At 60.0% G+C, this 23,382-nt stretch overlaps 11 protein-coding genes across 11 annotated transcripts; 4 read left to right on the forward strand and 7 right to left on the reverse strand.

Annotated features, from left to right (window-relative positions):
• Positions 1-354: 354 nt before the first annotated feature.
• On the reverse strand, positions 355-3,035 carry PAN0_004d2250 (noc2-domain-containing protein; the record flags this gene model as incomplete). Its single annotated transcript, XM_014802195.1, has 2 exons — positions 355-2,823; positions 3,030-3,035. 2 exons carry the CDS (start codon positions 3,033-3,035, stop codon positions 355-357), a joined length of 2,475 nt encoding a protein of 824 aa, XP_014657681.1.
• Positions 3,036-3,085: 50 nt separating this feature from the next.
• Positions 3,086-5,593, reverse strand: PAN0_004d2251 (uncharacterized protein; the record flags this gene model as incomplete). The annotated part of the gene is made up of 1 exon (XM_014802196.1): positions 3,086-5,593. One exon carries the CDS (start codon positions 5,591-5,593, stop codon positions 3,086-3,088), a length of 2,508 nt encoding a protein of 835 aa, XP_014657682.1.
• A 931-nt stretch (positions 5,594-6,524) lies between these two features.
• Positions 6,525-10,649, forward strand: PAN0_004c2252 (uncharacterized protein; the record flags this gene model as incomplete). Its single annotated transcript, XM_014802197.1, has 4 exons — positions 6,525-6,536; positions 6,792-7,083; positions 7,164-7,280; positions 7,570-10,649. The coding sequence occupies 4 exons, from the start codon at positions 6,525-6,527 to the stop codon at positions 10,647-10,649; spliced, it is 3,501 nt and encodes a 1,166-aa protein (XP_014657683.1).
• Positions 10,650-10,820: 171 nt separating this feature from the next.
• PAN0_004d2253 (ubiquitin thiolesterase) lies at positions 10,821-12,551 on the reverse strand (the record flags this gene model as incomplete). The annotated part of the gene is made up of 1 exon (XM_014802198.1): positions 10,821-12,551. One exon carries the CDS (start codon positions 12,549-12,551, stop codon positions 10,821-10,823), a length of 1,731 nt encoding a protein of 576 aa, XP_014657684.1.
• A 666-nt stretch (positions 12,552-13,217) lies between these two features.
• On the reverse strand, positions 13,218-13,862 carry PAN0_004d2254 (alpha-L RNA-binding motif-containing protein; the record flags this gene model as incomplete). Its single annotated transcript, XM_014802199.1, has 2 exons — positions 13,218-13,725; positions 13,822-13,862. The coding sequence occupies 2 exons, from the start codon at positions 13,860-13,862 to the stop codon at positions 13,218-13,220; spliced, it is 549 nt and encodes a 182-aa protein (XP_014657685.1).
• A 523-nt stretch (positions 13,863-14,385) lies between these two features.
• Positions 14,386-15,672, reverse strand: PAN0_004d2255 (t-SNARE; the record flags this gene model as incomplete). Its single annotated transcript, XM_014802200.1, has 2 exons — positions 14,386-15,317; positions 15,441-15,672. The coding sequence occupies 2 exons, from the start codon at positions 15,670-15,672 to the stop codon at positions 14,386-14,388; spliced, it is 1,164 nt and encodes a 387-aa protein (XP_014657686.1).
• A 262-nt stretch (positions 15,673-15,934) lies between these two features.
• On the forward strand, positions 15,935-17,365 carry PAN0_004c2256 (WD40 repeat-like protein; the record flags this gene model as incomplete). The annotated part of the gene is made up of 1 exon (XM_014802201.1): positions 15,935-17,365. The coding sequence occupies one exon, from the start codon at positions 15,935-15,937 to the stop codon at positions 17,363-17,365; it is 1,431 nt and encodes a 476-aa protein (XP_014657687.1).
• Positions 17,366-17,523: 158 nt separating this feature from the next.
• On the reverse strand, positions 17,524-18,315 carry PAN0_004d2257 (uncharacterized protein; the record flags this gene model as incomplete). The annotated part of the gene is made up of 1 exon (XM_014802202.1): positions 17,524-18,315. One exon carries the CDS (start codon positions 18,313-18,315, stop codon positions 17,524-17,526), a length of 792 nt encoding a protein of 263 aa, XP_014657688.1.
• An 811-nt stretch (positions 18,316-19,126) lies between these two features.
• PAN0_004c2258 (uncharacterized protein) lies at positions 19,127-20,251 on the forward strand (the record flags this gene model as incomplete). Its single annotated transcript, XM_014802203.1, has 2 exons — positions 19,127-19,410; positions 19,513-20,251. The coding sequence occupies 2 exons, from the start codon at positions 19,127-19,129 to the stop codon at positions 20,249-20,251; spliced, it is 1,023 nt and encodes a 340-aa protein (XP_014657689.1).
• Positions 20,252-20,419: 168 nt separating this feature from the next.
• On the reverse strand, positions 20,420-21,409 carry PAN0_004d2259 (D-tyrosyl-tRNA deacylase; the record flags this gene model as incomplete). Its single annotated transcript, XM_014802204.1, has 4 exons — positions 20,420-20,445; positions 20,531-20,545; positions 20,646-21,164; positions 21,256-21,409. The coding sequence occupies 4 exons, from the start codon at positions 21,407-21,409 to the stop codon at positions 20,420-20,422; spliced, it is 714 nt and encodes a 237-aa protein (XP_014657690.1).
• Positions 21,410-21,880: 471 nt separating this feature from the next.
• PAN0_004c2260 (uncharacterized protein) lies at positions 21,881-22,747 on the forward strand (the record flags this gene model as incomplete). Its single annotated transcript, XM_014802205.1, has 1 exon — positions 21,881-22,747. The coding sequence occupies one exon, from the start codon at positions 21,881-21,883 to the stop codon at positions 22,745-22,747; it is 867 nt and encodes a 288-aa protein (XP_014657691.1).
• Positions 22,748-23,382: the final 635 nt, after the last annotated feature.

The following is a 23,382-nucleotide window of genomic DNA, read 5'->3' on the forward strand; positions in this document are numbered from 1 at the left end:
GGTTGCTCAAAAGCTCAGCTCAGCTCAGCACGGCCAATGCACATTTCTTCTCAAAAGGGGTCCTCTGAAAAAATCGCCACCACCCGAAATTTGGTGCGGCTGAGGCCGGAGAGCGGAAAATTGCCCGATCCCGTGCCGAAAGATATCTTTCAAAAAATGCGAGGAAAAAAAAATGGCAAAAATTAGCCGAAAAAGAACCTCCACAGCGACCGCACCATTTGTGTGATGTCGACTGACCCTTCATCATTGTCACACAGCACACGGACAAGTCTGCTTTGACACCAAGCTGCTATGGCAATGTGAGATAGTAATTGCTAAATCGTACACGGGAAGCTAGACTGCGAGGTCGGCCGCCTACTCGTCGTCCTCGTCCTCCTCATCAACTTCCATCTCGTCCTCATCTTCATCCTCGTCATCCTCTTCGTCCTCGTCGTCGTCCTCGTCGTCGTCATCGCGAACGACCTGTGCCTGCGCCTTGATGAGCGCCTCCTGCTTGGCACGCACCTTCTTTGCGAGCCGGAGCATGGCCTCGAGCGGGTTCTCCTTTGCGTCCATCTCCCAGTTCTTAACCTTGTCAAGGTCCTTGGGCGTAAAGTCGATCGCCTCGCGCTGCTTGCCCACCCACAGGGCGGTCTGGTGCGACTTGTCGAGCAGCTGCTTGGCCTCTGCCTGGAACTTGGCGTTGGTCGTGGTCTTGGACAGCCTCTTGAGCTGGATCTGCAGCGGCAGCACCAGCTCGGGCAGCGCAATCGACCTCGACTGCGACGCCAAGAACTCGAGCAGCAGGAACGAGTACTCGGACAGAAGCTGGTTCGAGTAGGGTCTTGTGCGCACCATCTGCGTCGGGGCACGCAGCGTCGTGCTAAAGTCGATCGGTGCCGCAGTGGAGCCCTTGAGCTTGCGCTGGAACTCGGGCGACTCAAACACAAACAGCACCAGCGGCGCCAGCGGGATGTAGGTGCCCGTGCGCGAGACGATGCGCATCATGGCCTTGAGCAGGTGCAGACGGTAGGGGAAGTAGCGCGAGTTGGGCACCATGCCCACCACGCCCGTCGCCACCTGCACGAGCGGATAGATGAGCGGCTTCAATGGCGACTCGACGCCCGCCTGCGCCTCGGACTCCTCGTCGCATGCGCGCGACAGCAGCAACGACCAAAACTCGACCGCGGACACAAACTGCCAGTTGAGCACCGCCTTGAAGGCGTCCTTGGTCTTGGTCTTGATGCAGTTGCGCAGATGGATGGCGAGCTGACGGATGAAGCCGAACGCCTGCGTATACGCTACGTCCGCATCGAGCAGGTACAGCTCCACCGCGGTGTTCTTCATGAAGTTGAGCATGGGCTGCGTGTGGATGCTCACCGAGCGACTCGACTGGATGAACGACGAGTAGACGCCACGCAGCACGTTTTCCAGCGACGCTGTGCCGCCCGCCATGCCGAGTCGACGCAGCGTGAGGAAGGCCGACATGCGCACGCCGTCCTCCGACACCTGGCTCGACCACAGGTTGAGCGCCACCTTGATGAACTCGCGCGTCGTCTTGGGGATGCACAGCGCATACGGCACCATGCGCGTGCTCTCGCGCACCACGATCTCGAGCATGCGCGGCTCGGTCAGCGTCTCGGTGAGCAGGAAGAGGTTGCTAAAGTACGACTGGATCGGCTTCTTGATCAGATTCCACTTTTTGTTGTTCGACGGGATCTTGATGTTGCCCTGCTTGTCCTCTGAAAGCGGCACGTGGTGTTGCAGCACGACGGGTGTGTATTTGAGCGCGGTGAGCACGAGCTTGTTGAAGACGCGCGCCTCTTCGATGATGAACGAGGCACCTTCCGCACGCTGGTCCTCCTCTTCGGGCTTGACGGCACAGCGGAAGGCAATGAGCAATCGGCGCAGCGCCTTGAGAGATCGATGGGTGAGCATCGATTTTTGCCATCCGGCAAGCATCTTGATCGTGACTCGCTGCGGCCCTGTTTCCGCCTTGGCCGCTTTGGACGTGGTCGCCTTGGCCTTGCTAGAGCTCTGCTCCTCTTCGTCGTCATCCTCGTCATCGTCGGACTCCTGGCCGAACTGCAGCAGCTCCTTGTCGTTCTCCTGGAGGTAGGCGTAGAATTCTGGGTCCTTCTCCTTGAGTTTCTCAAGATCCTGGGCATGCATGCCGACGCCCTCCTCGTCCGACATCTCCTCGACGTCCTCGAGATCGTCGGCTGCGTCCTCGTCATCATCCTCATCATCGTCTTCCGCATCCTCGTCATCGTCAGCAGCGCTCTTAAATCCTCCTCCGAGGAAGTCGTCGACGCTCATGCCTTTGAGGCCGCTCTTGCCTGCATCGGCGGCCATCTTGTCCGCCACATCGTCGTCGTCGTCAAACTCGGCCAGATCCTCGGGCGCCTCCTCGCGGTTGGCGCCCTTGCCCTTCTTGCCGGTGTTGCGCAGCTGCTTCTGCTTCTTGGCGGCTGCGGAGCGCTCGATGACCTTGCGCTTCTTCTGATGCTCGCGTCGTCGCTTGATCGTGCTGTCGAGCTGCGTACGCAGGAACTTCTTGGTCCCCTTGGTCTGCTTGCCCATCTTTGATTCTGGTGCGCGGTGCCGCGACTCGAGATCAACACCGGCTTTGCTAGGATCCGAGGGCGGTGATGCTGTTCGTGCTGTGACGAGTCGAGTCTCCAGATAGGTTGTGCTGGTTCTGGTGACGGAGAGCTTCTCGAGCAAGGCAACAGTGCTAGGTGAGAAGGGTGGTGGTGCGCAGAAGAAGCGTGCAGCAAGGCTCAGCCGTTCTTCCAAACTCGAGGTGGAGTCGGCGCCCAAAAAGCAAAAAACAGCCGCACCCTGGCCAGCAAAAATTTCAGTCCAGAGGAAATTCCCACTTTTGCTCAAACAGGGTTCGCGCTCGACCTGCAGCCGGTCACTGTAAGCATGACAAATAGCTTTTGGGAATGTGAGATCTCAGCCGAATGCCTTGTCGCCTGCCGTCGTCGTGCTCCCAACGCATTGCCAAAGACACGGGACCGAATCTAAGACGCACCGAGTTACACCTGCATGGTGATCGCTTGCGCGAATACGTAGTCGTTTCTACTGCTGGTTGCTAAGGCTAAGAGATGAGGCCGGCGGAAGCGACATGAAATGGGCGCCAGCGGTACAAGCTTGCGCGCAGCTGGGCGAGAAGCTCCAATATGCGCTGGTCTTTGTCCCGAGCCAGCTGTTCTTCAGCCGAGATCGAAGATGCTGCTTCATTCTCACCATCCGCATCAGAGGCAGCTTGGGCCACGTCGTTAGAAGATGTTGATGTGTTTGCGTCTTGGCCCGAGGCGGCACTTGCGCACGCACGTGCACGCGCTCTCGTCTGGACCCACAGCTCACTGAGCTCGCTCTGCACCGCCGGCGGAATCGACACAATCTGCGCGAATCTGCGGCCGGCGGTGCCGTGTCGAAAGAGCAGGATCCTCCAGACGTCTTGCCCGAGGAAGCTCGGTGGCCAACCTCGATCGTGTCCCAGCTGCGGACTCGCCTGTCCGGACGCACGACTCCATGCTTGCTGTGACATGCGCGGCAGCAGCAACGCCTCGCCATCCTCGCCCATCTCTGGTCCGCACAGCGCCACGCTCGGAGCAGGCGGCGCGTCGCGGATGGTTGCAGGCTGCGGCGGCCGCTGTCCGTTCAAGAGCGGCGCGAGCATCGAAGATCCCTCGCCGCGCGGGGCATTCTTACGGAACGACCGAGAGCCGGGACTGGCAGCAGCCCAGCCAGACGGACTGTTGCGACCCGAGCTCTCCAACTCGGCTCGATCGCGACGCATGCCCATCTGATTCGTAAAGATGATCGTCGGCAGACACAGTTTCTGCGCCGCTTGTGTGGCGCGTTGTCGCGCAGCATCGCGCTCTTCAGGGCCAAGATCCGGCTTGGGTCGATGTTCAAACGGCTTCTGCAGCCGAAGTAGCATGTCGCGGATGCGCTCGCTGAGCTGCTGGTTTGCTTTGCGGTCCGAGCTGCTGGCGCCTGACAGCCGAAGGTGGTACGAGAGCGAGTCGATGAGGATCAGAGACGTGCGTGGAGGCATGCAACAGGGCAGAGCCTGGCCATCTTGAAGCTCGTCTGTGGGCCGCAGCGAGATCAACAGTGCAACGAGACTCGCAGTGCTCGTGACGCGGTTGATGTGGGTGCCTGCCAAAACGGCCGCGACCAAGCGACGCACAACTTCCGGCATGCCAGCACGACTTTCCGCTACCGAGTCCGGCGCCGCCGCGTCGGCCCGTCCGGTTGCATCGTTGGCCGGGTTCTGCTGTTTTGCGTGTGACCACAGAGATGCAATCGTGCTCCACGCAGCGTCTGCGATCTTTTCGGGCGTGAGTGCGCCTTCGCAGTCGATGAGCAGGACCTGATCGGCGCTGGCCACTTCGGCGTCCCAAAAGTCGTCTGTGAAGAAGATGGCGTGCGGATGTGTATCCGTGCTGGGCGGACGTTGTCGGTCGATCTCTGCTTGCGAGGTGTCTTGGTCGCTGTCTTGATGCTCGAGGGATCTGCGTGCTCGAGCCAAGGACCTGAGACGCTCGGTGACCGCCGTCTGGACGACGAAGGACGACTTGCCACTACCTGGAGGTCCGATGGCCTCGATGATGGATCCTGATGGGAGACCGCGTGATGTATGGAGCCATTGCGGCAAGTCTGTGCCAGGAGCGCTATGTGATGTCGGTAGGTTGTGTGCATGGGCATGCTCGAGGCTCGCGATCTCGGCGATGCGATCAAGGTCAAGGTCTAGGGAGCGAAATCCTGTCAGAAGACTCTCGGGCCTATGCGGGAGGATATCTATGCTTGGAGGTGGTGGTCGCCGATCCGGAGCCGGGGCGGGATGGTGCACTGCAGGCTGCACGGGGGGAGGCTGTGGAGGGATGGCCTGCAAGAGTGTACGCTGTGGCGCGACTCGACCATTTGCGATTGGAGGTGGAGGACGACGCTGCGGGATGAGCTTCTCAAAGTCGTGTACGGAGCGGTGTGGCAATGGCTGCAAGGGTTGGTTGGAATTGACGGAACGCGGAGAGCGCTGCGGAGGCGTTGGTGTGGGTGGCATTGGCAACGGTCTTGCGATGCCCGAAAGCGGTCTGACGGCGGATGTGGCGGTAGAGCTTGTGATGTGCGTGTTGGGTGAGACAAGGGATGCAGCAGCGATGGATGGAAGGGGAGTTGTGGTGGAGGTGGGGGATGTGCCAAAGTCGTAATGAAGGCGCGCACGTTTCTGCTGGGGCGTCGCACGGGCCGAGTGAGAGGGTGTACGCGGAGGTGGCGGTGGTGGATGGCTATACTGCGAGGTGGATGTGGGTGGAGAAGAGGCGGCGTTGGAGGATAAGCTGTGAGCTGCGCGCTGTACCGTAAATGAAGCTGACGATGAGACTTCAGCTGTTGCAGACGAGTTTGCTATTGAATTCTGTTGCAGCTGCAATTGAGATGAGGATGGCGGAGCTTGCAGAGGGAGGACTTGAGACAGAAGGCGCTGAGAAGCGGAGGAGGGCTGACTGGGTCCGGGGTCGCCATTGTAGTGGCGAGGATGTGACGGTGGGTAGGGCATGGCTGGACGGTGGAAAGGGTCGGGTGCCAGTGTGGTCATGGTTGCTGCGACTCGATACGAAGGCACTAAAGCATGTGCGTCGGATGTGGCTCAGAGCGGAATGCTGCGACTGCAAACGGCGAAGAAGGCCATGGTGGTGTGGGCGTAATCGGACGGTGAAGGAGAGGACGATGCTGCTGCTCGAACCGCAGATGGCCGAGATGGTGGGAGCAACTAATGCACTCGACTGAGCCACGCTTACCAAAAACTGCTGCCTTCGACAAGTGGAGCAGCAGAGAGGCAGAGCGCGCCGACGCGCCGCCGAGAGAACAACACTTTCCGTGCGAGTGCAGCGACGCGTAAATTGGCGGCGTCACCTCCTCCTGCATTTTGGAAGCGTGACCGGGCTGGGCTGTGCCAGCGAGACTGTTCGGCGGCTCTACCGACAGAAACAGGCTGGAGAGATGAAGCGGGAAAAGTGACGGGATGCGGTTTCGCCCACAGCGCAGGAAGGCTGCGTGCGGGAGGCTCGGACGGAGCCCGTTGCTGCCGCTGAATTGCCGGTCAAGGGCCGAAGTCCGAGAGGCCGGGGCGGGGCTGGCCAGAGGGGAGATACGGCCAGTACGTCCGGTTTGGCTAGGCTTTCTGGGCGAGGCTCGCTCAGCAGGCAAGGCAAAGGCAAGGCAAGGCTGAATCACACCGCCTCACGAATTCAAAATCGATACGCCCCACCCACGCCGCACCACCACGCGATACGCTGCAAAATCGCCCTCTGCTGATTGCCTGCCCGTCTGTCCCCACCGCTGAGCCTGTCCTGTCCGCTCGGAGGCTTCGTATTTCCAAGCACAATGCTCAACGCCGGTCCCTGCTCCGCGTATCGTTGAGATTATCGCTTCAGCCCGCGTCTGTCTTTGCATCGACAGAGAGACTGAATGGGTGTCAGCAGCATTGCAAGGTGGATGCGGCGAGCCGATGCGATCAACTTCAGCGGATGCTGGCAGAGGTGAGTACGGAAAGAGCAGGCGTGCGTCGACGTCGATGTCATTTCTGCGCGAGCTTGGGAACGTGGGCAAGGGGCAAGCCAACCAGCCGGGCGCGCATATGCAGCTGCGTCACTGCACTCTGCAGTCTGAATTTTTCGACGCTCTCTCGCTTCTGCATCCGCTGGCCGCTCAACCTTTTTTTTCGCCTTTTTTTTTCCAAGCGAGCGGGTGATGCCAGGCGTGGATCTCTGCTGCACCGAACCGCAAACTCTCAGCGCCGCGTTTCGGTGGAGAGCCAGGACCAAAACCCCACCGAAAAGGCGTTCCTGGCAGCACACGGCTTTGTGCGCCAAAAAACAGCGACCACCGAACACAGAGTGACCAAGGCCAAAGGGTTGCACACGCCGTCGACTCCATCACCGTTTAGCATCACCAGCCTAACTCTCATTCCACCATCTCAATCAACCCCAACTACAAGGAGTCACATCCTCTCCATCTCATTCCACTCTCCGCATCAAGCCAACCTATGCTCGACCCCAGTTGTAGACCCTATCTGCGTGCTTCATCGTAAGTCACCCCCCCACCACTCGGCCATGTCTTGTGCGCTTCGTCTGACCATGTCTGCTCCTGCCTCCTCATGCCAATAGTCTTGTACGATCTCAGGCCAGCCGCCTTTGCATGGGTCAACTGCTTCTCTTCCTGGACTCCTCCGACCGTCCTCCTTAACCCGCGCATCTCGCTACAACACACCATCTTAAACGCGCGTTCGCATCGCACCATACACACAACGAGCTTGGCCTCTCCTGCCAACCGCCTGCTGTAGCCAACCCATGATCGCCCACATCTTCGGCATCCTCCGTCTCTCCACCCGCTTGGCTTGAATCCCACGCTGCTGGGCCATCCTCCCCGATCCCAGCACCACCTTCAAACCACCTTGATCCGCACCACCGCCACCACCGCTCCTACGCATCTTGACTTCTTCTCATCCTCGGCCCTCTTCCCGTAGCAACTCCAGCTCTGCATACACGTAGCCGGATTCAACGGGAATGGTAGCACTCGCCCTTCCTCGTCGCCACAAGGAACCGATTCAAGCCATCGCATCCCCCGCATCCAACATGCTGCCTCCTACTCACACCACCAAGGCATCGCCCGAGCTTGCCGCCGCCGACCCTGGCGCTGCTCTTCACCCAGACGCAGAGCGCATCAAGCCCAAGCGTTCCTCCAGCTTTGGCCGCGGCCTCGGCCAGCTCGCCTCTCTGACCGGCGCCAAACCCAAGGCCGTCGACCTCATGTCCTTTGGTCGCACAAAGTCTGGCGCCTCCACACCGCAGTCGCCCTCGCCTCAGAGCACTGCTGACAACGTGGCGGCCGCTGCTGCCATCCTCGCCAACCCTGTCGCCGCCGCCGCTAACAACCACGCTGCCGCCATGCGTCCGCCTTCCACACCGGACCCCTCTCACCTCACCCACTTCTCCCTCCTCCTCAGCGATCTCGTCAACAAGGCCTTCGTCACCTGCTCCCCTGGCAGCGCTCCCGCCGCCACTACAACCAGCTCTGTCGCCTCCAATGTCGCCGCCGCTGCCAAGGGACCCACCATCCCCAAGATCAACCAGATCACCTACGAGGGAAAGCATCTGCCGGACAAGGCAAAGATCATCGAGATCGCACAGGTCGTCGTTGGCGAGCTCCGGTACGCCGAGGCAGTCGACGCCTACCTCCTTCGCGCCGTCTCGCGCCAGATCCTCAAGGCGCTCACCCTCTTTGCTGCGCGCATCGACTCGCTCCTCGTCTCGCCCACAAAGGACGCCGGTGCGCTCCGCATCCCCACCAACGCAAAGGAGGGCCTCCACCTCCCCGCAGCCATGGAGTTCAACCTCGGCCTCGTCACCCTCGAGTGGATCGTCGAGGACAGCCTTGAGCGCTGCATTGAGGGCGACCGCGACGCTCACGGTGAGCTCATCGCCGACGAGAACGGCGCCGTACACGACGGCATGCCCCACTTTGTCTCCGAAATCCTCACGCCCGTTCGCAAGCGTATGGAGGGAACCATCCTGCACATCATCCAGCCCATCCTCGCACAGACAAAGGCCTCCATGGCGCGATGCATCTCGAGCGCCGTCCCCACCCCCTTTGTCTCCACCGTCGCCCTCTCGCCTTCCACCACCTCGGGCAGCGCCACTGCCGCTCTGCCATCCGACAGCGGAACCGCCTCTCCCCCGCTCGCCGCTGTTGGCGCAGCCGCGACCACTCCAGGTGCGGTCCCTGGCAACGTCTCACCCCCTCTCCGCCCTGGAGAGGCCGGTCCCGGCTCCGCTTGGCTGCGCGAGCTCGATGGCCGTCTCGAAGGCGCGCGAAAGCTTCTGCTGCCTCGCATCGAAGAGCGCTGCGGTCAAGACGGCGAGGGCTGGTTCATCTCGGTCGCCATCCACGTCATCTGGAAGGGCCTCATGATCCTCACCTCGCGCTCCGTCTCGCTGCCCAGCAACGCCGCTGCCGAGCTGCTCGCCGGATCCAACGCCGCCAGCACCTCCGCCTTCGACCGTCTTATGGGCGAGGTCAACCAGAAGCGCAGCCCTTCGCCCGCCCAGCTTGCCCAGGCTCTCAAGTCGGTCGGCGTCGGCTCGGCCCGTAGCAAGAGCAAGGGTCCCGACGCAACCTGCGCCGCCTCCGACTCGGGTCGCCAGAGCCCCTCTCACTGCTCCGCTTCGGGACTCAGCTCGGCTACGCCCTTCTCGCTGGTGAGCGCGCGTCTGTGCGCCCATCAGCTCGCCGAGCTGCAGACGTTTGAAAAGCTCATGCTCCGCTTCTGCGACGGCTTCCTCCGCAAGCCGGGCACGCAGTCCAAGAAGGCGGGCAAGGATTCCAAGCGATCGCGCTTTGCGCTCTTCTCGTCGGGTGCGGCCAGCAGCCTCGGTGGTTCTAATGCGCCGCTGGATCTGTCTGCCTACGACCCGGATGAGGAGGATGAGCTGGCGCGCGCGGCGCTTGCCGAGGCCATGCATGCGCTGCGCGCCACCATCATTGTGCTGCAATGCCTCGAGCGAGAGCCGGCGACCATCTGTGCCGGCCTCGAGGCGCTCAAGAGGCTTCCAGGCGCCGAAAGCAGTGCCGACTCGCTCACCGGATCCGACGCAGGCACGCCCAGCACGCCCGCTGCGGCTGGACCCGCGGCTGCGTCGGCGGTCTTGGGTTCCGAGGCGGCCAAGGCGCTGGACGCCATCCCGAACCTGCTGCTTCTGCACGTCCTCTACACGCGTCTTCCCATCGGCGCGGGCCGGCTCGAGCTGCCGTCGCCGCCGGCGCTGTTCGGCTACACGTGGACCGACTACGAAAAGGCGATCGCCGGATTTGCGGGCGGCGAGCAGTGGGCGCAAGCGGTGGCGCTGCGCTACAAGCCCGAGATGGAGAAGGCGTGGAAGGGTGTTGAGCAGCGTCGCGCCGAGAGGCTTGGTGCTCTCGAGCAGAGAGGCCCACGAACCGCTCGATCCGTGTCGGGATGCTCATCGGCGCGCGGAGGGTCTGCACTTGCGCGAGGCGGATCCAAGCCGTCGTCCGAGGGCGACGATGATGAAGACGACGACGATGACGAGGAGGCGGCCGAGGCAATGTCGCAGTCAGTGCCGGAGCTGAAGAAGCCGAGCGCGCAGACGAGGAGGAGCAGCGACGAGGCGCAGCGCGACGCAGGTGGTGCGCGCGGTCGCGTCTCGCCGGGCCATTCGCCGCGCCGCAGCTCGACGGCACATGCGGCGCTTGCCGACGGCGCTGGCGCTGCGACGGTGGGCGCCACTGCTCCGCCGCGCTTCTGGCGTCGCAGCACTTCGACTGCACGCAGCGGCTTCCACCTCTCGTTTGCCGGGCTGCGCGCGCAGTCGCCGCGCGCGTCGCCGGCGTCGGAATCGCCTGCGCCCGGAGGAGCGCCGGCGACGCCGCCCGTGTCGGCAACGACGACGGATCCGCTTGCTTCGCCGCCGCGCGCGTCGTCGGCCGCTGGCTCGGAGACGCACGAGGCCCGGCACGATGCCGACGCGCAGCGCATCCGGCTCGAGGCGGCGCTGGAGCGCAGGTCGCTGTGCGTATTTGGCATGGCGCTCACGTACGCTGCGCGCGGACAGATGCACATCAACCTGGCCTAGGTCCCCAAACCCCACGCTCTTGACAAAAACAAGAGTCGATTTGTACAGAAGATACGAAACATTTAGATCGCGCCGCACGTTGCAATAGAATGAATGGGAAGAATTCCATCAATGGGTTTCATTCGACACGAGAGATGCAGACATTCGACGAGGTAAGGGAGATGGGAGGGGTTAGATTTGCTTGGAGCGGTAGAGGAGGATGTAGGCGACGCTGTCTTCTCCGCCTCCGTCGAGTTGGGCGATCTTGTCGCGTGCGACGGTGGAGACTTTATCGTCGTCGAACTTGTACCACTGTTGGTCTGCGTCGGTGTGTTCGAGTTGGTCGGCTGGGTCTGCCGAAGATTCGTCGAGATCTTTTCGGACCCACGAGATGTAGTGTCCCGCGTCGGCTGCTGCACCTTTGTGCGTAACGATACCGACGAGTTCGTAAAGTGCCGAGGCATTGCATCCTACATCGGCAGCAAGGTCCGGATGGACAGTGGCGCGGATAGAGGCGCGTTCCTTTTCGCGTTCAGCAAGCTCTTCTTCCACCGTCAGCGCTTGACCAAGCGTCTGTACCGTCTCCTTATCCTTGTCCTCTCCCTCATTAGCTCCAGCGGAAGTGGCAGTGGAGGAGGTGGCATCAGTCATGGCAACGTCGCCGGAAACCTTTGCTTCTCTCGCCGCCTTGTCCTCTGCCGCCTTCCTCGCCTTGGCCCGCTTGCGGATCTTGGCCCTCTCATCGCGATCCTTCTCGACCTTCTTGATCGCCAGATTCGTCTCCTTTGTTTTCTCCTTCAACTCGTCCGTGAGGAAGGGCGTGGCATCGAGCACAAAGGGGAACTTGACCTTGCGCATGATCTTGGTCTTTTTGTTGATGTCCCTGCGCCAGTAGAAGCGCACAAAGTGCGTGGCCAGGTAGGCGGGCAGCCGATCGACGCGGCTCGTCTCGTCGTACACCGCCTGCCGGCCCAACGAGGCCGAGGTCTTTTCGATCTGCTGGTTGAGCGAGTCCAGGATGCCCGACGTCATCTCGTTGGTCGTCGACGAGATGTTGCACTGCAGCATGCTGAACGGGTCCTTGGACGTCGATGCCGGCTCGTCCGGCGCTTCGGCGCTCGAACGCTTGATCACCATGTGGCCCGTCATGTACTGCTCCACAAAGCGACGCGACGAGTCGACCGCCGCAGCATCGGCCGTCGATGCGGCCGCTTCGGCTCCTGCAGCAGCTGCAGCGCCTTCGGACGACGACGATGGCGCCGAGAGGCCGTGTAGGCTGTTCTGCAGCGCCTGGATGATGCGCACCCACACCTCCTCGGCATCCTGCTGCGCAAAGCTGTGGCCGTCCCTGGCCATCTCGGCAAACTGCGGCGCCACCTGCCTGAGGATGGTGAGGAAGGCAAACGGCGGGAAGGGCTCGGTGGTCTGGCCGAGATTCTTGTACAGATCGCGCAGCGCGGCAGTAAGATTCCGCTCGCCGTCCGCACCGCCGAGGCCGCCGTCAAACTTGCCGAGTGCCGTCTGCAGCTCGGGGATGGCACGCAGCACCTGGAGCGTCGAGTTGAGGTAGCACGTGTTGCCGAGGTTGGTGAGACCGACGCGCGACTGCGTGGCGAGCGCCAATTCGGACTCGGTCATGTCCTCGATGAACGTGATGGGGCCCGTGGGAGCCTTGGGCAGCTCGCCCGCCGTGCCGATGACCATGAAGGTCTGTCCGGGGCGCGCGCCGATCTTGGTGAGGTCGTGATCGTCCTTGAGCATGCCGCCCTTGACCATGACCTTCATGCGGTCGGCAGGCACGCCCGTCTTTTCGTACACCGCCTGCTTGAACGCCGTGGCGGGCTGGGCGGTGTCGAGCGCAATGTCGTGCAGCTTGCCATTGTGCTTGACCTTGATGGGGATGGTGGAAGCCATCTTTGCCATGGGTGTGTGTGTGTGAGGCGAGAAGACGTTCGCAAAGTGCGCGCGGTCTCCGAATGGAAGGATGTGGTGTGAAGAAAGGCGGCGAAAGTAGCAAGAAGGTGCGAGGGATACAACGTGCTGAGTTGGTCTGGGCACGGACGCGCCACCCCGCTTGCTTGCCAAGTGGAGTTTGGCGCACCAAAAAGGGCGGCGGCGAGAAGAACGGCGCAGCAGAGGACGCGTTGCTCGGTCGCTCAGCAGCGGCGAAAAGGAGCACGATCACCTGCAGCCCGATTCGCCCATCTGGCCCAATTTTTGGATTCCAAAAGATTTCCGCCGCTGTGCAACCTTGCGCCGAGTTCTTCGCAGCCGCCCCTCCATCTAGCTAGTCATGACCGGCATCGAGCACCAGCACTGACATCACCTGTCGTTGACTTGCCATGCCTGCTATTGAGACAGCACGATTCCATGGCCGTCAGCGATAATGTGGGGGATCATTCAGGTCTCATTGAAAGCACAGAGCCTGCAGTCGTCAGTCTGACGCCGAGGTGGGACAAGAGTACAATATGATTGCAGATACAAATACAGATGCGAAGAGCCAGGAGCCAAGAGATAAGAGCCGGCACCGGTCGAGTGGTGACAGTGACCGAGCCAGTATGAAGAAACAGTTGCGTGTAGATCGTCGGATCAGAGCAGGTCAAAGTCGTCGAGCTCGTCGTTGTACTTGGCGATGGTGCGCTTGATCTTGCTCGTGTCGACCCAGGTGACGAAGTCCTCCATGTTCCTTGTGACCATGAACGCTGGGTCCGTGATGGTATCCGGTCCCACACGAATGTGGCCCTGCTCGACGTACTTGACCGCCTGTCCGACCGTTTCGGACATCTTGAGCCGCACCATTACCACGGGAAGACGGCGCCTGCAGAACGCGGATACGTTGAGCTTGTTAGTGATGTCGGACATCTTGGCGCCCGTGTCGAGAAGTCCCATATCGTACAGCTTGGCAAGCATTCCTTGCTCGTGCTTGCCCCGGAAAGGATCCGCAACGGGAAGAGTCGACAGACGCAGCGCGAGATGTCGAAGCTTGCCTACGAGCTTGTTGTACTTGTGGTAGTCGTCGCGGTCTTGAATGTGGTACCGCCGCATCACCTTCACCTCGCGCATACCAGCATCTTGCTTCCATGCCAAGAAGTCATGCCTACGAAACAAGTCGAGGGGGTGAATGGTTGTCAGCTACTTCCTTCTGGCCAGGTATGTCTGCATCCACGGTGAGCCGAGACCGCGCGCTACTTACTTTTTCAGCAGCTTCTGCTCGTGAAACTTGAGCTGCCTCATGTTCGATGCCCTTCGGGATGGTAGAACGAAAGGTCGGAGATGTGAAGGAGCGTTTGGAAGTCGTGGAACGGCCGTTCCAGGTCGTAGCTGTCTAGCCTCGTACGACGGTTGTGATTACTGCGTTTCGTTGCGTCGGTGATTTGTATGGATCCGTCCTGGCGAAGAATGAGAAAGAATCGAGACACGCCGCTGGAGCACGATTGCAGGTGGCGGCAAGTATGGAGAAGGCCATCGAGTTGCTCAGGGTTTGGTAGCAGCGCCTATGGAAAATTTTGGGACTCGGAACCCGGAGTTAATTTTTCACCGCAGAGTGTGAGATCGCATGTGTCTCGTTGGTTCAAATCCGCACATCGACTCACAGACTTGCCAACAAGCACCATCTGCCCGACGGCCATGCACAGGAGAGTACAGAATGCTGAGAGATCAAAGGTCCATTACAGGTGACACACTGGACAGGCAGAAAACAAGAAGCACGCACACATGGTCACGACAGACAAGTCGCGTGCCCGTGGGGGTGATGCGACTAGTTGAGGATGGCGAGCAGCACGATGGCCACGACGAATCCGACAACGAGCAGCAGGCAGATGCATCTTCGTCCCGCCCTGCGCTGGTACTCGTGCGCCACGACCAGCTCCCTATCGGCTCCCGCGGTGTTTTCTGCGATCGAATTGATGTTGAACTCGATGTTGTCGATCATGCCGCCCTGCTCCTGCACAATGTTGCCCAGGTCGCGGAAGATCTCGTTGAGCTCCTGCACACCGGACTCGATCTCTCGGATCTCGGCCTCTCGCGAGGTGATGAGCGACTCCTGATACTCGAGATCCGCCTGGCTCGGACCCTCGGGTAGCAAATCGAGCGACTCTGCCTGCACGCCTCCCGCGTCCGCACCCGGCTGCTGCTGCGACGACGCCGCGCCCCGGTCGGACTCTTCGGTGTCGATGAGCAGCTGCGAGTTGCGCGACCGCAGCATCTGGCGCTCCTTCTGCTTGTCTTGCTCCAGCTTGGCGCGCGTCTTGGCCACCGCATCCTTCTGCACGCGCTGGAACTGCATTGCCGCCGACTGGAAGTCGCGCTGCAGCTTGGCCTGCGTCAGCTTGGCCGCTCCACTGGCGGAGCCGAGCGGGAAGGCGGAGAGTTGCTTGATGTCGGTGGTGACATCCTTGACGAGCTCGCGCGTGGTCTCTATCAAGTCGTTGATGCGCTTGCTCCAGTCCTGACCTGCGGCTTTGGACGGGGCGCTGGATGTCGAGGGCGAAGACGAGAGCGTGATGAGTTTCTGGATGGCCGTGACGTTCGAGTTGATCTTGAAGATCTGGATTCCGATCTTGGACGTGAGCTTCTCAAACTCTGGCGGTACTGTGTTGGATACCTCGTCGCGGTACAATGGCAGCGGCGTCTTGCGCGAGCCACCACTGCCGCCCGCACCGCCGCCGCGCGATGAGGAAGAGCCGCGCTCTAAGTCGTTGAATGACATTGCGGAGGTGTGACCAGGTGGAGTCGAGCTTGTGAGCCTGCGTGCTGGAGTAGGTGAGGCGAATGTGTGCGTGCGAGTGCGTCAAGAGCAAGCTGCTGGTGGACCTGCGACGAGTTCGGGTGCTGAGGCGGTGGTCTCGTGTGATGTTTTGGCGCTGACGGTGGTCCTGACGATGTATTCGAATTCGAAGATTTGATCGGTATAGGTGTGTAGTGACGCTGAAAGATGGATGGTGATGCGGAGATGGTGGATGCGAGCGCGACAGGTGTGTATCGCAGTATCGGGCGATGGTGGATGCTGGCTGGTGCTGAGCCTGGCCCCTGTTGGATGACGCATCTGCTGCCGTGCCTGTGCGGTCCACTGCGCGTGTCCAGGCCACAGCTTGGGCTGGTTTTGGACCCCGACCAACTTCCCCCGTGCCATTCAACAGCCTAACACCCACGACCTGAAAAAATCGACGCCTGGCAATGCACTCAAAAATTTAGGCTCACGAAGTTTTGCAGTTCTTCTGCCTCCACCCAGCAGCACCCTTGCTTTGGCCATCGAGGTTCACTCCGGACACCCTCTTGCCACCACCTACATACCCACATCAGCCACCATGGACCAGGACATGGAACTCACGCTCTCGGGAGCAGCGCGAGCTCCTGCGCTCGCATCCATCTCGAGCCTCTACCGCGCCCAGGAACCGTTTCACGTACAAGCCATTCCACCGCACGCGGCGCCCAACGCCTCGCCCGCCTACGTCACGCACCTCGTCTCGCTCAGCACATCCTACGGAGTGCCCACGCTGCTTGCCGTTGCCGACGACAGCACGCTCACGCTGATTGACAAGGTGTCCGGCGTGGTCGCCGAATCGCAGCGTGCGTTCAAGGATGCACGCATCACGCAGGCCAAGCCTCTTGCGCCTGGCTCGGGCAGCTTTGTCGCCAGTGTATCCAACGGCACCGTGGCGTGCTGGGACACAAGAGCCGGACTTGCACGCCCAGTGTGGACGCTTCAGGGCGCATCCAAGGCACCGTATCTTTGTGTGGAGCCCGCGCCGCACGATGCGAATATCGTCGTAGCAGGTACCGAGCAGTATGGACACGGCGATTCGGACATCGACATTTGGGACATCCGATCCGCAGCAGCACCACAGAGCAAGTATAACGAGGTGCACAGCGACGATGTTACTGTGCTACAGTACCATCCGGACACGGTCAACCACAAGGGCATCCTGCTGAGCGGATCCACCGACGGCCTCGTCTCGGCCATCGACACGACCATCGCCGAGGAAGACGATGCAGTCATTTCGGTGGGCAACACGGGCAACTCGGTCGCACGTGCCGGATGGATCTACTCTTCCACACCATCCTCGTCGTCGGCTGCGGCGATGGATACAGCGATGGAAGATGGAGGTGAAGAGTCGGACCTGCGTCAGGTCGAGACGGAAGCGCGTCGTCGTGCTCTGGGCAAGGTGTGGGCGATTGGCGACATGCAGACCCTCTCGCTCTTTGACGCGGACAAGTTCGACCCGCTGCTACCCACCACCGATGTGCGTTCGTCCAACAGCCTGCGACCGCCGTGGTCGACCGACTATGTCATCGACGCCTTCAGCACGCTTCCGTCGTTCCCCAACCCCACCGTCGCCCCGGGCTCAGAGGACCTCACGCTGTTCGTCGGCAGGTCGGAAGGCGCATTCGCAGCCATCTCCATCCCATTGTCCAACCCGAGCCAGCCATCGTCGTGGCACCTCCGCGCGGTTTTCCCCGAACAGGGGGATGGCACCCTGTACGGTCACGCCGATATCATCAGGTCTGCAGAGTGGGACGCCAACACCAACACCCTCTACACCGGTGGTGAGGACGGAAATCTCTGCTTCTGGAACTTTGACAACAACGCTTCTGCCACCCCTGCTGCAGTCTCGATTCCCACACTCGGCTCCTACTCGGCACCAGCGGTAGGTGGCACAGACAGCCAGACTTCTAGCAGGTCCGCGTCGAGAAATCACACCCCCGCGCGAAACCAGCGATACACACCGTACAAGTAGACATCCATCTCTGCATTGCAATCTCACAAGCTGAGGCATCGACAGGTGGAACAGGATTGTATTTCTGGCCTCATTGAGCGAGTGTGTGCGACGAACGGGATCGAATAAAAATGATGCTTGGGGTGGGTATATGGTCGGCCGGCTGAAAACGCCAGAGCTTACTTGCGGGAGTACCACGACTTCTTGGTGGCGGCGCCCGAGGCGGGTACAGCCGTGGTGTCCTGCATGGGCTGCTGACCTGCTGCTGCGGGAGCCTGGAACGCGGCCTGGTTCGAACCCGCCTTGTTGTTGTGAACGAGATTGGACGTCGAGTTACCAGCGGTGCTAGCGTTACCCACCGCCGAACTGGTTGCGTCGCCAGACTGCTGCACGTGGCTCTGTGCGGCGCTCTGGCCGGGATGCGTATCGTTTGGCGATCGGGGCGTGAGGTCAGGCAGTCCGTTGGCGATGTTCTCCTCGCCCCTCACGCGCAGCAGCTCCTCGAGCAGCTTGGCGTTCCTCGAGTTGGCCCTCCAAGCCGCCAGAGCCACATCGCCCACCAGAGGCACCAGACCAATGCCTGCCGAGACGGCATTGTTGAACAGCATCTGCCGCACCAGCCAGTCGGGCGCCTCGTCCAGCTCGCGTCGCACCGGCTTCACCACGAGCGTGTAGTTGAGGATCGCATCCGTAATGTCTCCCAGTCCAGGCACGAGGCCGATGAAGAACGTCCAGCCAAAGCGCAGCCCGCACACGTAGAAGCCCTTGTCGAGGTAGTGCGCGCGCTTCTTGATCTTCTTGAGCAGCTTCGCCTGCTTGCGAGTAAGACCGGGAGGGAGGGCACGCTTGCGTCGCTTCTGCTTGCCATCGTTGCCCGTGTAGAACTCGTACAGCGGATCCTCGGGCTCGTACCGCTTCGCCTGGCCAGAGACGAACCGCTTGGTCACCTTGTTGGCCACGTAGCTCGCCATGCTGTCGATGAGAGAGTCGAGTGTTGTGATCTGCCTGCACGGTAGACTCGAAGCGTCAAGGTTGGATGTGGGCAGGAAATGATGGTGGGGGGAAATCAGGACGTTACGTGGCGGTCCAAGCAGTTTATGTTTGAGCCTCAAGACCGAAACGCAGGTCTTGAAAGCAGGAATGCTCCGCTGGACCTCGTGCCACTTGTGCCTGCGGCCGGCTGCTGTCATGCAGACAAGCGAGCGTGAATCGCAGGGTTTACCCCAACCCATCGCATGTGGAGCACCGCCCGCCCTCCCGCTGTGGAAAGTGACACAGCCCAGCGCTATTTTCGGCTTGCGGACCTGTGACGTAGTTGGAGATTTTCGCGCGATGCTGCTATGTCTATATACAGCGAGCTAACACATGCAAAATTCGCCCGCCCATCACCATGAAGACGATACGACCAGCGAAGACCAACTCGATGCACCGATTTGGCTGGTTAAACCTTGCCGAGCATGGACTTGAGCTTCGCATGAGGTGGCGTTCGCTCGCCTCAGGCCGAGTCGCCAAGACGACACGAAACGTTCCCGCAAAAGCATCTCTCATCTTGCCGTGTCTTTCCTCTAGCGCGGACTAGGACGCACTTTCTAGCTCTCCGCGGAACCAGCATAGTTCAGGCCGAACGTAGTCACAGATCAATGTAGACCGTCATAGATCCCCACACCTGGCTAAGCAAGTCATTAGCCGGGCCACCACTTCCGGTGCCCACGCCGATCTCATTCTAACTCTAAACGTTAAGGCGCTTCGCGCGGCTTTTTCTGAAAAGCTTGTCTCTCGAAGATGGTACCGAGCTCCCGAGAGGCGCTTTCGTCTCAGACATATAAGTCAGCGAGCTCCTACATGATGCGTCGATGGGGAGAAGGAGGAGCGATGACAATGTCGACACTCGACGGTGCCGTGCCGCTTGGGCTGGGTATTACCAAGTTGAGGCTTTGGGATGAAATTCATCGTGCGCACTGCGATGAGTTTCGACCCCATCAGGCGCATCTAACGGACGTTCAGTCACAGATCGGAGAAGCGGGACGATGTAAAGTCATCTTGCCAGCTCGTTCCTCGAGTGCTGCGTCTGCAGAGGAAAAGCAGGAGACTGCTGGCCTGTTTGACGATGACGTCCTCGAGGGCACACGAGAATCTCTTGCAAACTGATTTCTCGCGGCCGTTTGCAGCCCTGCTCGGTCCAGCACCACAGAGGTCGACAGCCAGGGTGTGGTCTTGCCGCCACCACCTGCCAAACCAAGGCCGTCGTTCCGACATCCGCCGCCGCTGGTCGCACGTCTGAAAGCAAAAGCTCGACGGGCGAGGCGCAAGCAGCACAAAGCCGAGCATCGGCGCCGACTCTTCCTCTCGCACATGGTTAAAATGACCAACCTCGTCCGACGCCTCACGTCTCGCCATCCTTCACCCTCTCAACTATCGCGTCAAGGGTCTCTGCACGCACTGTCGCTGCTACCCGAGGCAACAGGCGTCGATGTGTCGCGTTTCGTCGATATCGTCTTTGACACCGACGCGCAGTCATCCGAGATCACAGCACCGTCCGAGATGTCCGATCAGGATCTGGCACATGCCACGCGCGCAGAGATCGAGACGCGCATTCGGATGGCTGGCGCCGACGTCGTGGTGCCAAAGGGCGTCTACCGCTGGATGGTCGCCAGCGACTTTGCCAAACGCTGGCCCAGCAAGGTGCGCCACGTAAGGGAGAATCCTTGGAAGGGACTAGAGCATGTCTGGGGTCTCCCGTCTAGTGGGGGTGGTGGAGAGGGACCAGACCGCGAACCAGTGCGATGGCAAAGCGGACCAAGAAGCCGATTTCTTCGACGCAACCACGCGAAAGTACACGAACCCACAGCTGCCCCCGGCCTCGAGACCGAGCCGCAGCAAACAGGTCCTCGGAAGAGTGAAAGCTAAGCACTCTTGCAGCCCATCACAACGACTTTCTCGCAACTGCGTCTCTTCCCAAAAGTACTGTCGAAACTTCTATTCGGCTTACGTCTAATGAGATCCTTGTCGTGTCTAGTTTACATGATGCTTAGATTGCCGTGTCTCGCATCTGCATGCCATTTGCGTCGTTCCAACCTACTTCTTCTCGGTCGTGTCCAGCACTGTGGATGTGAAAGCGTAGAAGATGGTCTGTCAGCCGAACCTCGCTCGATCTCGAGAGCAGCAAGCATGATGCCGAACACTTACAGATCGTAACCGGTCCTGTTGGAGTTCGGTCGTATCAGTGCAAAGATGAAGCGTGATTGTCTGTCAGTCATCTGTGCGAGCAATCATCGACGAAAGGCAAAGCTGGCTTGCTTACCGTCGTTTGTGAGCGAGACGTCCATCATCTCGCCGAAGGCGCCGTCCTTGATTCTGTCGTGCGCATAGCTGTCGCCCAGCTTCTTCAGCAGAGCCTCGTAGATCACTCGTGCATCGTTGCCGCCCATAGCGCGGTGGAAGTCTGGCTTGGTCCCCTTGACAGTGCGTGCGAACAGCGTAAACTGCGAGACGCAGAGCACCTCGCCTCCAAGCTCGACCACAGAGCGCTTCCACGGCTTGCCGCCCCACACCTGTTCCGAACGCGCTTTGGCCTCCTCCGTCTCTCCGTTTGTAGCTGCTGCCGCGGTCTCCGTCGACTCGTTCGCACTGGTCGAGCCAGAGGCTTTTGGCTCGTACTGCGGGGGGACGGTGATCTGTGATGCCTCCTGGTTCTCGTTCCACAGCTTGGTGCTCAGAATCTTGTTCGCGAGCGGTACGATCTCGGCCGCAGTGTCTTCCGTAGAGATTCCGATCAGCGCTACAATGCCTGGTCCGATCTTCGAGACGAGCTTGCCATCGACTGATCATATCGTGGCATCATCAGAAGCGGGGTGTGAACGGCTGCGTCAGGAATCGGGGTCGTCTTTCGTGTCCTAGGGCCGCCTGCTTACCATGCACGGTCGCGCCTTTGACGCGCTGGAGTACAGCTCTCATCTTTGCCCTTTTCTGGTCGAGACGCAGAGGCGAGCCGGTGGCGAGAAGAAGAGATGGTGTTCCGGAGCAAGGGTTGGCCCGATAAGGGCTCATGCATGTCCAACCCCGCATCATGCGAAGAAGTCCCGCGCCTACCGCGGCTAAATACCGTACAATCGGCAACTAGCTCAGATCGGGCCCGATGCAGAACATCTCCTTCGCAAAGACACGCCTCCTCATGGCTCGCAGCCTCTCGACCTCATAGCCTCTGTCGGGTCGCATGTGGACTATTGCACAGAGCTGCATCAGAACAATTCCATTCCACAACATCCGGAAGTGAGTCGCTGCAATGAGCTTATCATACTGTAGCTGACCACTACCGACAACGTGGCAAAATGATATCATATCCTACGAAATGGCGGCAATTGTCAACTTTATTGGCGGTCCGCCGAATCCCGACCGACCTTCTGAGCATAGATCACTGACGATTTCACCTTCTGAGCATGGAGAGCCGCATGGGGAGCCGAAAAATATAAAGGTCCACTCGATGAGCCTCCTTGATGTCACTATCTCGACAGCTTTCTACATCCTTTCCATTTCAGAATGATTCCTCTTCGTCAACTGTCTCTCATTTGGGTCGCAATCAGGGTCATTGCGGCTCATCTGGCTTTCGGACTTTTGCCGAGTGACCTCGAGCGAGTGGTTGCCGCTACGAGGGAGGAGCTCCTTTCGCGTCGGCCCTCGTCCAGCTTGAGCCCCCAACAGGTCGAAGCTGAGCTTGCTGGACACCAACCCCTCAAATGGGAGCACATGGTCACACAAGATGACCTGGCGCGCGTATATCCATACGCGCCGTCATCGGGAATCGAGTACCAGGCTGCAAAGGGGCTCGACAAGGACTTGAGCATGCTCCAGCAAGATTTCGAGTACATCGCCGGACACCCCTATCGTCAACTGACCTCGGTTGAAGTTCGCGATGCTTTGCACGACTTCATGAAGACGTTTCTGGACGAGACCGGCTGGCGAAGGCTACAGCGCGAAGAAAAAGCATGGCCATACGATGGACGCCCGAGTCAGGCGGACGTTGAAAATTTCCTGGTGCAGGCGACCAGGCGTGGACTATCTTTTGGGATGTGGCCCATTGAGCTTGGCGATCGCCGCTACTTGATGGCTCAACTCCTCGCCCATACGCCGGAATTTCGAGCTGTGCACGGATTCAACAGCGCAACTACGAATCATATCTACCTTGGTGTCTGGGAAGAGGTCGGCGCGCCTAAGTCTCACATCTTCCAGTATCTTGGAGCCTTCAATTATCCGACTCCGCGTCGCTTCCACGATTTCAAGAAGGATGTGCTCAAGGGCACTGCTAGGGGCATCGACCGCATTCGTACGTGGGGATCATCGCTCATGTATGTCAAGTTTGCGCACGAGGTGCGGTATCCGGTTTACCCCGATCGTCCTTCTATGTAGTAGCGTCGCCTGTTCAATACATTTCTGCGCAACAGCTGAATGTCATCCCTTCAGTTGTTCGATTCAATTCTTGAACTTGGCCTGAACTTTGAGAGACAGTCAAAGCTCTGGGCAACCGCTCGGCCAGGAGCAAAAGGAGGATATGTTGCCACAAATTTGTCTGCGCAAGATGCCGACCGGCGTCGATATGAAGGTCCCACAATTTTCCGTGTTATTAAACGTCGCCCTCCGCTCTCGGTCTACTGTAAGATGAAATGCTGCGACGATTGCAGGGACCTTCCAAGAAAGCCGAGGGTCGCTTTGCCAGCTTCTGTGGAAGTGTAGAAGGCTGTTGCAACGAGATCAGACCTCTTCATTATGGTACATCGTGCTCGATGCGGGCGTCATGCGCGGCAGTTGCAAAGTGACTCGCGACGGTGCAGATGGCTTTGATGAAGAGGCAACGCAGCGTCGGCTAAGCTTTGTTATGATATGATATCGGAAAGCCGCATGTGAAGCGTGGGTGTTGATCCTTTGAGTTCGTATTGTTTGCCTTATGGTATAATGCGGTTGTCGCAGGCTTGTCTAACAACCCCACCGGGACTCGGCCGATCGAGCTCGATTCATATCGTAGGTGGAGGTCAAGCCCTTCATAC

Source organism: Moesziomyces antarcticus (assembly GCF_000747765.1).
Source record: "Moesziomyces antarcticus DNA, scaffold: scaffold_v10004, strain JCM 10317, whole genome shotgun sequence".
Classification (NCBI taxonomy): Eukaryota; Fungi; Basidiomycota; class Ustilaginomycetes; order Ustilaginales; family Ustilaginaceae; genus Moesziomyces; species Moesziomyces antarcticus.